At 38.7% G+C, this 15,410-nt stretch overlaps 1 protein-coding gene across 4 annotated transcripts in view; it reads right to left on the bottom strand.

Annotated features, from left to right (window-relative positions):
• The window catches only part of LOC126473249 (protein TMEPAI-like), a 184,638-nt gene that overhangs the window by 4,628 nt on the left and 164,600 nt on the right, over positions 1–15,410 (bottom strand). For all 4 annotated transcript variants that reach the window (XM_050100172.1, XM_050100173.1, XM_050100171.1 and 1 more), the window contains one exon: positions 3,426–3,610. In XM_050100172.1, the coding sequence (XP_049956129.1) occupies positions 3,426–3,610 (185 nt within the window). The remainder of the gene's footprint in view (positions 1–3,425; positions 3,611–15,410) is intronic.

Below are 15,410 nucleotides of genomic sequence, written 5' to 3'. Positions count from 1 at the left end.
TCACTGTGCCTGTCTGTGACTCAACGTTGCCTCTATGGGGTGAGAAGCAACTACACTTTTCAGAATATTATTGTTAATCCATCCTGGACTTTCCATTTTTTAATTTTCACTTACTGATGTCATCTGATGTGTGAGAGACAATCCTTCACTTTAAGTAAAAGCATAACACATTTATCAAACAAAGTAAGAGGCTTCGGGTCACCTGTTTTCACATAACAAGGTAGCTTACTCTAATATCACCTTTGAAAATCTGCATTCATCTCATGACAAGAAGTTTTTTTACTGTGCATATGAGCTTTATTTACTAAACTAAAAATTCTAATAACTGCTGTAGAAATACCAACAACATGACACACAAAGTAACATGACACTAAAATAATGATTTTTTCTAACAACAAAGCTAAGTACATTTTTTAGCACTTATATGTGCAATTCCACTTTATTTGTGTACTACAATTATCCTTAAAACAACTTTCTGCTATACTGCTTCACACTGTCTTGTGTTCTAATATGCAAGCTCCAGTCTGCTAACTTGCACTAACACTTCAAGAAAATGTTTTTTTTATATATTTTTTCTTTTCCTCATTTATATCCAAATATCTTCCAACCAGAGCAGTACTGTCCCATGCATTCCTCCCTCAAAATATTTACTATATGTGTTGTGCTTTGCAGTAATGAAAGCAAGTTATTCCCACCTAATCTTGATGACAGCATTTTACAGCCTGCTCTTCACCTACAACTAAGCCCTTTACTCAAAATAAACTTCTGCTTCTGAGATGTGCATGGTGCAATCACTGTCTATATTACGAGGGCTATCCACAAAGTACATTACGTTTTGGAATTAAAAATAAATAAAGTATTGGATTTTTTTTATTATATACAGATGAAAGCCACACTTAAATTCTACTTTTCTACATAGTTGCCATTTAAATTAAGGCACTGATCATAGCAATGGACGAGCTTGGAAATTCCTTCGTCGTAAAATTCGGCCGCCTGCGCCTTCAACCACGTGGTTACCTCTTCTTGAAGCTGTGCGTCGTCATCAAAATACTGCATAGCCAACCACTTCTTCATTGCTGGGAATAAGTGGAAGTCGCTCTGTGCCAGGTCGGGACTGTACGGCGGATGAGGAAACAACTCCCACTTAAAAGATTTGAGAACTTCACAAGTGGCATTTGCCGTGTAGGCCTGGGCATTGTCGTGAATCAGCAAGATCTTTGAGCCCAACTTTCCCCTGCACTTGTTTTGTATTGATCTTCTGAGGTTGTGCAGAGTTTGGCAATACCTTTGAGAGTTTATTGTAGTGACTCTTTCCAGGAAATCCACAAAAATCACACCTTTTCTGTCCCAAAAGAGGTAACCACGTGGTTGAAGGTGCAGGCAGCCGAATTTTACGACGAAGGAATTTCCAAGCTCGTCCATCGCTACGATAAGTGACTTAATTTAAATGGCAACTATGTAGAAAAGTAGTATTTAAGTGTGGCTTTCATCTGTATATAATAAAAAAATTTCCAATACTTTATTTATTTTTAATTCCAAAACTTTGTGGATAGCCCTCGTATTTATAGTTTGTTTTGCTTCCAGCACTATAACATTCCTCACTAGTGTAGTTTCGTTTAGTTGGCTGCTCATTCTGCAGACCTCTCACTATGATGTGGAATGAGTAAATTTTCAATTATTTTACACTTCCTCAGCGAAAATATGGAAGTGTGGACATTGCTCAGGAGATAAAATTTTAATTTGTGTTTGAAGGTTATTTTATTATTTACTACATTCTTTACATCACTGGGCAGGTACCCAAAGATTTTTATGGCTAAAACATCATTCTTTTCTGTACCACCCTAAGGTTGAGGAGGTTATTTCTCCTTCTAATATTATAATTATAAATGTAGCTGCTATTTTAAAACTGTGATTGGGTGCTGACAACATACTTTATAAAGGAGGTTGTTAGTATTCACAACTATTTAAAGAACCAAAAAGAGGTTCTAGAGTCCGCACCATAAATTATTGTTATTACTTGCTACAGTGCAACAAACACTTCTTTTCCTTCAATGACAAATTACCCCAAAATTTGCCACCATAAGACAATTGGAAAAGCAAGTCAATTTGATGATATTTTCCTCTCCAATATCTGATACCAGTAGCATAAAAGTTTCACAGCTTAAATCTTGTAGATGATCTGTGACATGTGATTACTGGTTTAGGTTCTTATCAATGATATAAAAATCCGAGAATTCAGAACATTGTTTCATTTATTTCTAATGATGTGGTCAGGCATACAGTAAACAACTGTATATAGTGTGTCTTATCTATGTGTAAAGACAATCCATTTGCAAAGAACTAGTTATTCATTTTTCAAGGTAATTTTATTTACATTTTCAAATGTTGAATTTTCTCCAATAGACTCAATTATAATACCTGCATGAACAGGAAAAAGAATTATTCCTGCTTCTTGGACATATAAAGGTGAATGATTTACATATAACCAAAGGAAGTAGTTTTCTCATTTCTAAAAGAAAGGAAAAATTGAATTATAAATCTATTAAGCACTAATGTTCCAATCTGTCTGTACGGAATACGTTTCTCATGTCTAATAATGAAAAGACTGCATCCAAATCTTTCTTTTTCTTACCCACCACAATTCAAATTTTAGATGCTTTGATACAATATGTAAAGTCTGCTGTACATCCTGTCTACATAAACTGTTGCAGAATTTAACTGAAGTTAAAAGTAAATGTATCAACAACAGTTGAGGCCAAGGACAGTGCACACACCTGTAACTTTATCTTTAGTTTGTTTCTACTTGCATAGAAATTTTGAATTTTAATCTTAACTTTTAATGCACTGTTAATTAACAATCCTTCTCTGCATTTTGAATGTGTTTTGATCGCGGTCTTGGAGTGACTTTCTTTCTACCAGCATCCGCGAATCTAAGTTTTGCATCTGTCTTGTCATGACTGTGTGTGATGCAAAGATAGTTTTCTTGTTTTTCCACCACAATGACAACTACTTCTGCCAGTATCTCGTCTCCTACCTCCCAAACTTTACAGAAGCTCTCCTGCAGTTTGCAGGGGAGCTTCTGTAAAGTTTTGAAGGTAGGAGACAAGATACTGGCAGAAGTAAAGCTGTGAGGATGGGGCGTGAGTCGTGCTTGGGTAGCTCAGTTGGTAGAGCACTTGCCCGCGAAAGGCAAAGGTCTCAAGTTCGAGTCTCGGTTCGGCACACAGTTTTAATCTGCCAGGAAGTTTCATATCAGTGCACACTCCGCTGCAGAGTGAAAATCTCTTTCTGGACACAAAAAATTGTTTCCTTTTGCACCATAAAAGTTGCTTGTTTCAGGAGGAAAGAACTTCATACATTTTACAAGGCAAAATAAATATACTGCCACTACATAAATGTTTGAGTCAGTACATTACCATACTTACGGGGGCAGGTGGAGGTACAGGTGGGCCGGCGGGGGCGGGGGGCGGTGGCTCACTCTTGTGCCAGGAGCGCGCGCGCCCCCCCAGGCCACCGCCAGTCGTTCGGTAGTGGCTCACGACGCACGTCACCAGGCCCAGAGTGGCCAGCACCACAGCCACAACCAACACTAATACTGCCAGCCCAGGCACTTTAAGAGAAGAAGAGAATACAAGGTGGTTAAAATACATTGAAGCATTTTTTTTTTACATTTTGTAAGTAAAACAAGAAAGTGAGTGTATACGAAGGATATCAGACTATAGGGTTTCTGTGTTTACTCTGAACATTTTGCTGAAACCAATTAAGCATTTTTAAAACAATTGCATGTCTCTCAATAATAAGATGACAAAAGTGGTATATAAAAGACCTGTTTGTAAAAAACAATGACTCTTGTACTGAAACGAGTATCAACTTAATGACTGACACTAAAAATTTATGTACACCAGTATCAGAACTCAAACCAAACTTTATCAGGGCCAGGTATTTGATGATTTGTATATACAACAAATAAGTCAAAAGTTTTCAATACTTGTATAATTTCTAAACCATATTTTTTTTTTCTTTTTTCTTTCAATGCACATTATGCTACAGATATGGATACCTCATCAGCACCAAGATGATGATCGAAATAGTAAAGCAAAATGGTGACAGTCTCCAGAACAAGTGCATGCTATGATTAACTGGATACATACATACAACTTTACTGCTATTAGCAGGTAGATCTTACTAACTTACTGCGAGTGTAACATTCCATACTAAGCAGCTCCATTTTGCATGAAAAATTATTCCTACAGGAGGATGAGTGGATCAAAACACACATGCAGAGAGAGATAGAGAGAGAGAGAGAGAGAGAGAGAGAGAGAGAGAGAGAGAGAGAGCTATTTGCATGCTTTAATACACAAATGGATATGTACAATCTTTTCTATATTAAGCACACATTTTTTGTAAGTAACAACGATCACTTAAGTCAGTAAACAAAAGCTTTATGTATTCTGTAAATTGAAACACCTTCTTGCTGCAACCTATATTTATTTATGTTCTAGACACATTTCGCTCTTTACGTTAACAGATCTTCAGTGTATTTAATTGGGAATAATACAGTTTTTTAATACACGATACTTCTAGATTAGAAAACATTTGACATAATTTTTACATCATTAATCTATATGTACCGCATATAAAAAAAACTATATTCTTTGCAATTAAATCTGCTGACGATGCTTTAAGGTAAGCAGTGTCTGGAACATGTATAAATACAGACTGGATCAAGAGAGAGGCATTTCAGTTTATGAAACTGAATATTTATATACTTGCTGCAGATAACAGCCACACCAACAAAGTTGTTAAAAGCTTTATTGCACACCTGCGAAGCCACTTTACAAAGAAAACAGTGAATTCTCAATAAGAATAATCATGCACTGTACATCAAACTACACAATCAAAAAATTCCTCATATGCAAACGATATTCTCAATGAACAAATTGAACAGGAATGAACAGACCAGAAGTAATATGAAACTGTGAAGAATTCTGACATACTGAAACAAAAATGAGATGAACTTCACTGCAAAGTAGAAATGAATGTTGCAGGGAAAGTTATGAGGGCTAACTGTATTTCATACTGTTCATGATTTTCCTAAAGATTTTAAGCAATCAACAAAAATGTGCCAATAAACGAAGAAAACTTTAAGCAATAAATCCAGAAATGTGCAAAAATGAGACTATTTAATATTAACTGCTGAGATAATCGCAGTACACAGGTCTTACATGTTCAAATGACAAGTGCACAGAAATACACAGATACTGACAGTGCTAAGGAAGTGAATTCATAGAGAATGCTAAAAGGGGGGGGGCTAACAATATTATGGTTGTAACAGCAGCATTTTGATTCCCAAGGAGAATAATATGGAGCACGAAAATTAATGACACACATGCACGCACACACGCACTCACTCTCACTCCCCCCCCCCCCCCCCTTTCCAATACTGTATATACTTTAATTGCTGATACAGCTACCACAGACCTGTAGCAAGGCCTGTGAAGAATATATCACCACTTAAAGTAATGGCAGTGACAATTTTTTTCCAAAATAAAATTCATATGGAAAAGACAATAATGGTGCTATGACAACCACAATACAACGGTTACCACAGTGTTTTTATTGGCAAACTGGTACACAAAGTACGAGTTCCTACCAGTTAATGGCAAAATTAAATTTGGAATGAAGGAACACTAAAAAATATGTCAATGAAAAAAAATACATGATGTATGAATAATAATGGCAATATCAACATACAATGCACATAGCCTGGCCTTTTTGTGTAGTGTTGTCCCCGAAAATACAGTACAGTAGGCAATTATAAGATAATTAGGATGGTTTGTGTAAGTAAATATTACTTTCTGTGAATTACATGGCTGGCTTGAGATTATTTGTCACAGACTGTCAAACGTTAATCAAAAATAGAGTATGACAGGATCCAACTTCAACATTCACCATTGATGACAAATGTTTAACAGAACATACAGTTTTTCTCTACTGAAACAAACAGCTCTCACTGACAACCTTACTGCCTACTTCTAGGTGAAATGACATCAAGAGTTGAATAATCATCTAACATAGTAAGAAATTCACAGCTTTGAAACCTCCAGTACAAAACCTCCTATCCTTCAGTAAACTTAACTACAGCAATGTACTGCCAGCATATACTTTTTTTTCTTTCAACTGCTTAACAAGAAGATTACCACAAGATAAATGAGCTTGCAGCCACAACAGTTTAATGATTTATATCACGCAAGGTAGAAAATAAACACCACAGCAAGACAGTGGTGTTAAAATGATACTACAAAGTGGCACATCAAAAAGCTTCAATTCAAATGCTCTATTGCAAAATGAGACTGCAGCTCAACCCATTCCAAAAGCAGAGTAAAAAGCAGAGAATGGTCATTTGCCAAAGAGAAGAGTGGAGCTCACCTCATCTGTTCGATCGTCTCTTGCAATACACACTTTGCTTCAACTGTGATGTCAACCTGAAAGTATACCAGGCAATCAGATGAATGTGGCATACTGCACACTCAATGGCTGACACTTCATATCTGTCTGATATGGAACTGAAAACTGTGGCGATATTTGGCAATAGTGTCTAGTGATATGTTGGTGACTCAATCATATATGTGTGGATAAAGTTAGGAAGGTTGTCCAAGTATTGCACGTGAATGCAAAAAATGGGGTAAAGGAGAAGGAAATTTATGAACTGTGTAATTTACTCTCGTCAATAATGAAAGAATATACAGATTCTTCAACACCACACAAAGACCTCTCTGACATTCACATACTGTTTATAGCGACAAAGACAACAGACTTTCAGTTGTGGTCCGCTCGGAAAAAGTTAAAAAAATTGGGAAACTTCTGCCACATAACAAAACACCTGGGATAATACGTCCACATTGTAACTATCTTAATGATCAAACGTTCCTGTAAACTATTTGACAATATAATAAAGAATGTTTGACAGGATTTGTGCTATGCACCGGCTATACATTTTTCCTGTCGCGACTTTAACACTGTATTCAGGCTACTGCTGATATACCGCAACTATTTTGACGTACTGACATTAACTATGAGCTGCCTCAGTGCGTTACTTGATACTTCCAAAAATCTGCTTTCTTTTAATCTCTGGTAGTAATTAATCCTTGACGCTTTGCGTCCGCTTATTAATAACTGCCAATGCACATAGCTATATAAACGAAAACGTGTTCAAAAAAAGACTTACCGAATTAGAATCATTGCACTATAAATGGTTGCCTTTTTTTAACCCGAAGACAACACTGCCGACATAATCTCTTCTCATGTTTCTTTTCCTTCTTTTTTTCTTAACCGAAAAAACACCAAACTGGCCAAATGCCACTCTTGAAACCACTGAGGGCCAGGAAACACAATCGTTACCGAAGCTGCATGTTTCATTCGAACATTTTAAATAACAGAAAGAAATCATATGCACTTTGTTCAGCAAACGTTACTGTATATGTATGACATATCCATATCTGGGTATAACATAATTGACACTTTTCACAGCAACACGTTAATTTATTCATTAACAACAAGTACAGATTCTCAATTCCGAGCAACACACCACTGTACGCGCCCCCGCCCCTTCACCTGTCAAACAAAATATTCTATGCAAACTGTCACTCAAAGGGTGTACACACTGCCACCTATATTATTCTTATTTCTCACCAACACATATGAAATTACTGCAGCGGTTAAGTCTTCCAAAGCCATATATGAACATGTAACTGTCTCTCGTTATCGCAGAAAAATGATACCCGATGTGTGTTAAGGACATGAAAATATGAATTTAATGGCTAGAAAGCACAAAATACAATAACTTTAAGTACTAAACTATCCGCAAAACTTGTGATTGCAGCGTGGTATTGAACGATAACTATAGGATCAAATGTGTAGCACCAACATTAGAATTTAGGAACGATCTACGCTCAATGTGTTACAGACGGAATGCATATTTTCGCACAATTTCATTTCATCAAACTGTTGATCTAAACGATAACTTAAACCTCACCACGGAGAGGATGCATATATGAAAGCTGAGATCAGTGGAGAGTAGCCTGCCGGTGTTGGCAACACTGCTGCTATGCAGTGACTACCGCCTCTAGCGGCAGCTCCGAGAACTATTCTCAGGCTCTCGTGGGTTTCAAATTTTTTGATTGTGATACTGTATTTGGTATCCGTCTGGTCGAAAGAAGTACGATCGTATGTCATACAGATACATTCTGCATAGAATGATTGACATAAAAACATATGATACGCTATACGGAAGTTTTAAAACAAGAGGCACTAAACTTCGTACTTACGACGAAACAATTTTTTTGCTTTAATATTGTGTCAGCAGCAGCTGTTAACTAACCTCTTGTTCTCCATGTAGAGATGAAATATTGAAGATTAAAAAATGATGTGCAAAGTAGAAGCAATTTAGTACAATTTGGCAACTACACAGCAAAAGGCTGCAAATGTTCATTTCTTGGGTACCCCGCCTTTTTCTCCCGTTTTAGCTAGTGTTTGATGCCGTCAGTTTCCTCGGCGTTGATCACTTCATTCTATAGGCAGTAATCTTTCGGAAACATTTCTACTATGTAGACGATGCGAAACCAAATAACAATCGGTCTGCGTGACTACAAGGGATGGAACATAAGTAAGCTATGAGTCATTACAGACGCGAAACTTGTCATCGTGGGAATAAATGAAGGTAGATGGAGCCAATCGTTCGTGACTTTATAATGGAAGAACTACAGTATTCGCTCGAAATAATTGTTAGTTTAAGAGCGAGTGTAAACCCAAGACAGCAGCTCTAAAATCAGTGGTATAGTGGAATGTTTTTCACAGAATGAATGGATGTGCGGATATCATCGTTGCAGATTAAGAGCATACATTGTTGCAAAAACGTTTAATAATCCAGCTTTTGACAGCAGCTAATCAGATCAGTTACGAAGGATTCATGCAGAAAGCCGTGAAACTTGTAGAAAAATTGTGCAGATAAAACGAGACCAGATTACGTATACCGTACCTGTACATATACCAATAAACAAAACTGAGAGGGTAATTAGATCAACGAAGAATAAAAAAAAAATACATTGATGTGAAGGATGTTTCACTTAGACTACCGATACTGGAAATCTGCTGTTAAACTATTAGCAAATTACTCTCTCACATAGTCAATGAATCCTTTCAGCAAGGAACTGTTCCCAACAGATTGTCAAACCGCTATTCAAAACAGGTGATAAAACACACGATACAAAATTGCAGTCCATTCTTCCTATCGATAAGTTTATAAAAATATCAGAAATTGTATGTTCAGCAAGACTGTTAACCACACGTAACAAATTAACTATCAACACCACGAATGGCGACTTGTAAGTAGCCATAAAAAGTTCCAGTTCTGGCCAAGTTAAAAACCTGCGTAATACCAACTTTTAAATTATTTTCTTGAAAGAAAGCTGCTTGTAGAATAACCGTTACAGTGTCATATGCTTACCGCTGCATTCTTAGGTCTACAGAGCGATGAAGCATCACAGTGGAAGAATGAAACGCTTCTAATCTAAATTCACGGCGTAGTACTTCATGATCCTATGAAAACATTCGGTTAATACAGAAAGTCCAGTAAGCCGTGGAACCGTCCATGTTGTGCCTACAGATAAATTTGTGTAACGCTTTGCGTTATCACAAAGCGTTGTTGTTTATTATTAATGGAGAGGATTTGGGGTTGACCTTTCGCTACGTGGCAATGACAAGATAAAGGGTTACAAGAACGCTCTGATTGTTTTTTATCGTATATTATAAAATGTAGCTTTAGAGCAGGTGATGTGCTTAGAAAAATGAATGGGGGTAGTGCCGGTACGAATGTTGTATAGTTGATGGTGAAACTACTTAACAAGAAAGGGCGTTGTGGTTGTACGATTTAACCAGTATAAAAACTAGCGCAGTTTTTAGACCGAACTACAATTTCACTGAAATGGTTGGAGACCTTTAAACTCTACAGTGCGTGCCAACATCTCAAAACGTTATTTTACTTGAAATAACAGCTTTCAAGTTCTTCTTTTTAAATTAAATTGCTGACACTCTCTCAATTCCTGAAATTTTGATTCTTCTAAAGTCCACAATATTATTTTTAAGTAGACATCGACGCTAATCTTTTTTATTTAATCTTAATGACTTTTTGCAGTTTCTTTGACTCGCGAAGAACAAAATCTTTGGATTCTCTGCTCTGTTGTCAACCCCGTGTTCTCTGCGATATAATTTCAAATGGAATTTGATACAAAAATTTAATTACTGTTTGCTTCTTCCAATCTTGTTTTCAAACGAAAAGTATTTATTTCGAGCTCAAGCTACAAGGTAAGTAAACATTTTGCCAACAGACATTGAGCATTAATGTAGAAGCATAAGGGCAAATACTGTATTTCCCTTTGTCTTTTCATGCTAATAGCTATGGAATTGCCTAGAACCAGCGTGACGCGTACAATATATGTGGATGTAGCTGACTGTCAGTGACCATGTTCTTGTGAATTATTGAAACTTCAAGCTGCAGATAACGGTGAGTGCACCACTAACGGTAAAATACTTTTTAACTGAGAAAAAATATTTTAATGATACTGTTGCTCACGGTGTAACAGACATTCCGCGCGAAATACTGAAAAATGTATTAGTCACGATTTCTGTCCGAGGTTACACAATTCTGTCGTGAAGATCACACGCTCAAATTTAGATATGAATTTAAAACTTACAAGCAAAGATCTTAAGTCACGTATACAATCACTTCACCAAATCGAAGCACTCGGAACAGAATCAAGATCTATTTCGAAATTCCACAGTTCGATGTATATTGTCGATGGAGGTGGCAGGAGACCAACACAGAGTACAAATACAGGGCTGTTACAAATGATTCGTTCCTTTTCAAGGCTCTGTTTTCCAAAGAACTGCGTGTACAAATATGATTGATTTATGAAAAGAACCGTAAACTCACCAAGTTTACATTTTGCAATCCACAGATGTTCTATGACTACCCGTTTGGTCACACGATACACATCCAAACGGTAGTCAGTTTCATACCACGTACCAACATCTTGCCAGTTATTATCACCGTAGAACTGATGCGGTCTCTGAGCTGTTCCAGCGTTCTTTACAGTGGAGGTACGTAAACACGGTCCTTAACGTACTCCCAGTGAAAGAGTCACGAGGCGTTAGGTCACACGTTCTTGGGGCCAAATAAACAGAGCCAAACCATCTTCACTATTACTTCCAATTCAGCGATACGGAAGTTCGTCGTTTAGGAAGTGAACATCGATGCTCGAATGAAGGGGAGCCTCGTCTTGTTAGAATATGAAATTCTGCGAATCAGCAGTCAGTTGTGGAAACAACAATTGCAAGATAAGAGGTACCCGTCAGTCCTCGCACCAAAAAAAATGAAAAGCCCTACATACGTCTTCCATAGAAAACATTATTCTCTGGCGAATCTCATTCATGCGCCACTATTTCATGATGCTGTTCAGTGTCGCACACTCTTACGTTGTGGCCATTAACCTTTTCAGATAAATGGAACGTTTCTTCGTCGCTGAATATCAGCTTGGAGGCGAAATGTTCAAGTGCTGCAATACTGAAGGCGCCGCCCATACTGTTACTGCACGAGCTGCAGACGGCACAGTCTGAAATATAACCTCCGTCTCAAAATCGTCCACACAGTTTGCTGCAGTATCCCAAGTTCGTGGCTTGGGTGGACCGTTGACTTTTTCTGGACGGCCTTACCCTCCCCACGGCTGCATCTGGCATACTTGGTCGAATAGTACTTTTCTGTTCACAAAAACAACCAGTGCCCCTAAATTGTCGATACCAACGCACACTGCTCCGTTACATGGCGGTTCTCTTCCATGATTCTTTCTGAATTCACGCTGCACAGAACAAATAAACATCTTGCATATTCCGATAAACAAAAGGTGTTTTCTTGCTTTGTTGCACTTTTGTCAAGGCACTGCGCTCGTAACGCCAACTGGTGGGCACAGTGCAAACTCTGTGAGTTTACGGTTCTGTCCATGCGCCAATCACATTCGAACATGTGATACTTTGGAAAACATAGAACTTTGAAAACGAATGAATCATTTATAGTAGCCCCGTACTATGCAGACATGGATGTCTATAGAAACTGATCCAGGAGGGGAGGGGAGGGAAAGATTCTCAAATCATCATTTTTCGTACACATAACTGACTCTGAAGACGTGTCGTGACTCAAGAACAAGATTTGGTAAGAAAGTGACTTGTACGAAACGTACTGTATCTCAGAATATTGATAGATACCAATTCACATATTTCTGAATTATTTTAAAGACTAAAGATAAACACATTTACAGTGGAATACATGAAGTTTACAGTGGAATATATGAAGTCCATAATTTTGTATTATTAATCTCTTTCAAGGTAATGTAGTGTGAAAACAGGGAATGAGCTTTACAAAATTTATTCAATTTTGGTACCATTTGTATTTTCAGGACTTCCATCATTTTGTCCGCAGCTCGTGGTCTCGCGGTCGCGTTCTCGCTTCCCGAGCTCGGGGTCCAGGGTTCGGTTCCCGGTCAGGGATTCTCGCCTGCCTCGAGATGACTGGGTGTGTGTGTTGTCCTCATCATTTCATCATTCATGAAAGTGGCGAGATTGGGCTGGGCGCCCCACAAAACAAACATCATCATCAAGTTTTTAAAGTAATAATTTTGTGTTACTGATATGAATTTTATCAATGCGAAAGTTCCTATTCTGTTGCGTTTTCACGACTAAACCGCTGAACCGATTTCCATGGAATTTGGTATGGAGGTAGCTTGAACCATGGGGAAGAATTTAGGTTACTTTAGTAAGTTTTTTCTTAAAAAAAAGAAGAAGAAACGACGCCTAGGAGGTGAAGTTGGGAATGGAGCACCACTTCTTACATCCGTGAACATACGCCACGTTAAAGAATTATGAAATTTGTTACGTAATGTACACGTTGTATAATGTATAGCAGTTTCAATAGCTCAGTGCATAGGTAGATGGGCGCTCCTTCCTACACCCCTCTGCACGCACCGCTCAGCAGCGAAACTGTGCGTGCCATGGCATGTCGTCTTGCGTACGGGCAGACATGTTAGGGCAGATGACGTTATTTCATGTACGATAGCTTAATTACTTACCATCACTCATCATAACAAAATTACTGACACGCGAGTGCGATAAGTGTAACTTACAAGGAAACATCACCAACTTGACCTAATATTTTAGAGAGAAAAAGAGCACTCTTGCTGGGTATCAGCCTCAGAAATCGATCCCTAGAGAAGATCTGTGCCATAATTCTGTGTGAGGTTGACATATTACATATCATACTCATTATTTATTATTTCTTGGGTAAAATAACTTTTTCGCGAACGAGATTTCAAAACACTTTGGGCAGATGTGTCCACCTTGATGTGTCGACAGAAGTGCCGACACAGTGTGGTTTGAGGAGACCGAAATGCACGCTATAAGCTCACGCAGGCTGGCGAGAGGTCTTAAACAGGATACGTAATGAATGCTATAAAGAAAAGTACGTAGCTTCTGGAATACTTAACTTTAATCCATCATTTGTATACAGCGTTCTTGATGATACAAGTGAGACTCTCTCTAGAAATGGTTAATGGCGCCTTGCTAGGTCGTAGCCATGGACTTAGCTGAAGGCTATTCTAACTATCTCTCGGCAAATGAGAGAAAGGCTTCGTCAGTGTAGTCGCTAGCAAAGTCGTCCGTACAACTGGGGCGAGTGCTAGTACGTCTCTCGAGACCTGCCGTGTGGTGGCGCTCGGTCTGCGATCACTGACAGTGGCAACACGCGGGTCCGACATGTACTAATGGACCGCGGCCGATTTAAAGCTACCACCTAGCAAGTGTGGTGGCTGGCGGTGACACCACACACATACTGCCACCTCTTCCTTCAACTTCAACATCCTGTGAATAGCAGGGCTTCGGTTGTCACTGCACTCTCTACATTTACAAGCGACACATCTTCCGAAAGACGGAAACGGAATTTCGGAAACTGTTTTTCGCTGTCGTGTTTACATGTTAAAGTCTGAAGCGGATTTTCTATCCCAGTTAAATATAGCGTCTGGAAAATAGCTGATCCAGTTTCTGATTCAGTCAACCCAATCGTTATTTCTCTTCACTTAAATAGTACAGGTAGATAGCTTCATGCTCAGTGCAATATTTCTGCTTCTCCTTCACTGCACAATAAGTCCATATTAACCGAATATTCTGTAAACAACACGTAACTTGACAACCCAAGCACGTTTCAAAACCGGTTGCGTTTACATGGAAGCGAAAATCGATTGCGGATTCGGAAAATCGGCAACTAGAAGCAGATTTCCAGAATCTGTTTTGAAGAGTTTACATGAGCACCCAGAAGCGGTATTGAGAAATCGGTTTACGAAATCCGGTTTTGGGGAGCCCTATGTAAATTGGGTGACTGTATAATATTTCGCGCATGAGTATTAGGCGGCTGCAGTGGGGTGGACCGAGTAACAAGCAAGCAGTGCGCGCCAGAGTTTAAAAGCTGTGCTTTCAGTAGGTCAGAATTATGTCACAAATTTTCGCACAGGATAGATTGCTCGGGCTGATATCTTGTACCAATACATTTTTCTCCTCAAAATATGGGGTCAAGCTGGTAATGTTTCCTTCTTAGACTCAGCAGTCGACTAAATGGATGTGGGAAAGAGGTCTGAACCAAGACGGCGCTCGTCCCCTCAGCTTGACACGTTATTGTGCGGATTTGCCGAGTGGACTGCAGAATTTGAAACTGTGTAACTGCAAGTTGTACGGTGCTGCTCTTGTAGAGAACGCAGAAATGGACGAGAAAAGTTTTGGAAATATTTCTCGGATATGTTCTGTAAAGTTCGTGTTCGCCTTGACTGCAAGACACCGCCGAACTGGGAGAAGGGCTACAACATAATTTCATCAACAGTGTGACAACCGTACATAATTGCAAGTCAAGTGTGACAACCAAACAAGTCTAAGTTACGTAGCGATTTCTGAAGCCACAGTATTCTCGCCATGGCAGAGCTAAATCTACTCTTCAGTACAATGGCAAACAAGAATTGCGAAATTAGTTGCAAGTCAGTACACCAGATTTCAGTTGGGGCAAGCGCCGCTCTTGCCCCCTTTGGGGACGTATGTATACTAACCGTTAGCAAGTAATTCCTAGCTTCTTGCCTTGCAAGGCTTCTATTTTGATAGAAATCGGAACAATTCTGCATATTCACGACTGTATTTAGAATATTGTAGCTGTTTAGTTTTTAATAATGCACTATTATGCTCGTTGCTACTCTGTGGGCAACATGAAGCAGTTAGACAATGTCACCAGCAGGTGAAAGCAGACACCAGCGTTAGATAACACAACACTG

This window comes from Schistocerca serialis, chromosome 4, assembly GCF_023864345.2.
Source record: "Schistocerca serialis cubense isolate TAMUIC-IGC-003099 chromosome 4, iqSchSeri2.2, whole genome shotgun sequence".
Taxonomy (NCBI): Eukaryota; Metazoa; Arthropoda; class Insecta; order Orthoptera; family Acrididae; genus Schistocerca; species Schistocerca serialis.
The sequence above is the reverse complement of the archived record's forward strand: the minus strand, read 5'-3'. Positions and strand labels throughout refer to the sequence as shown.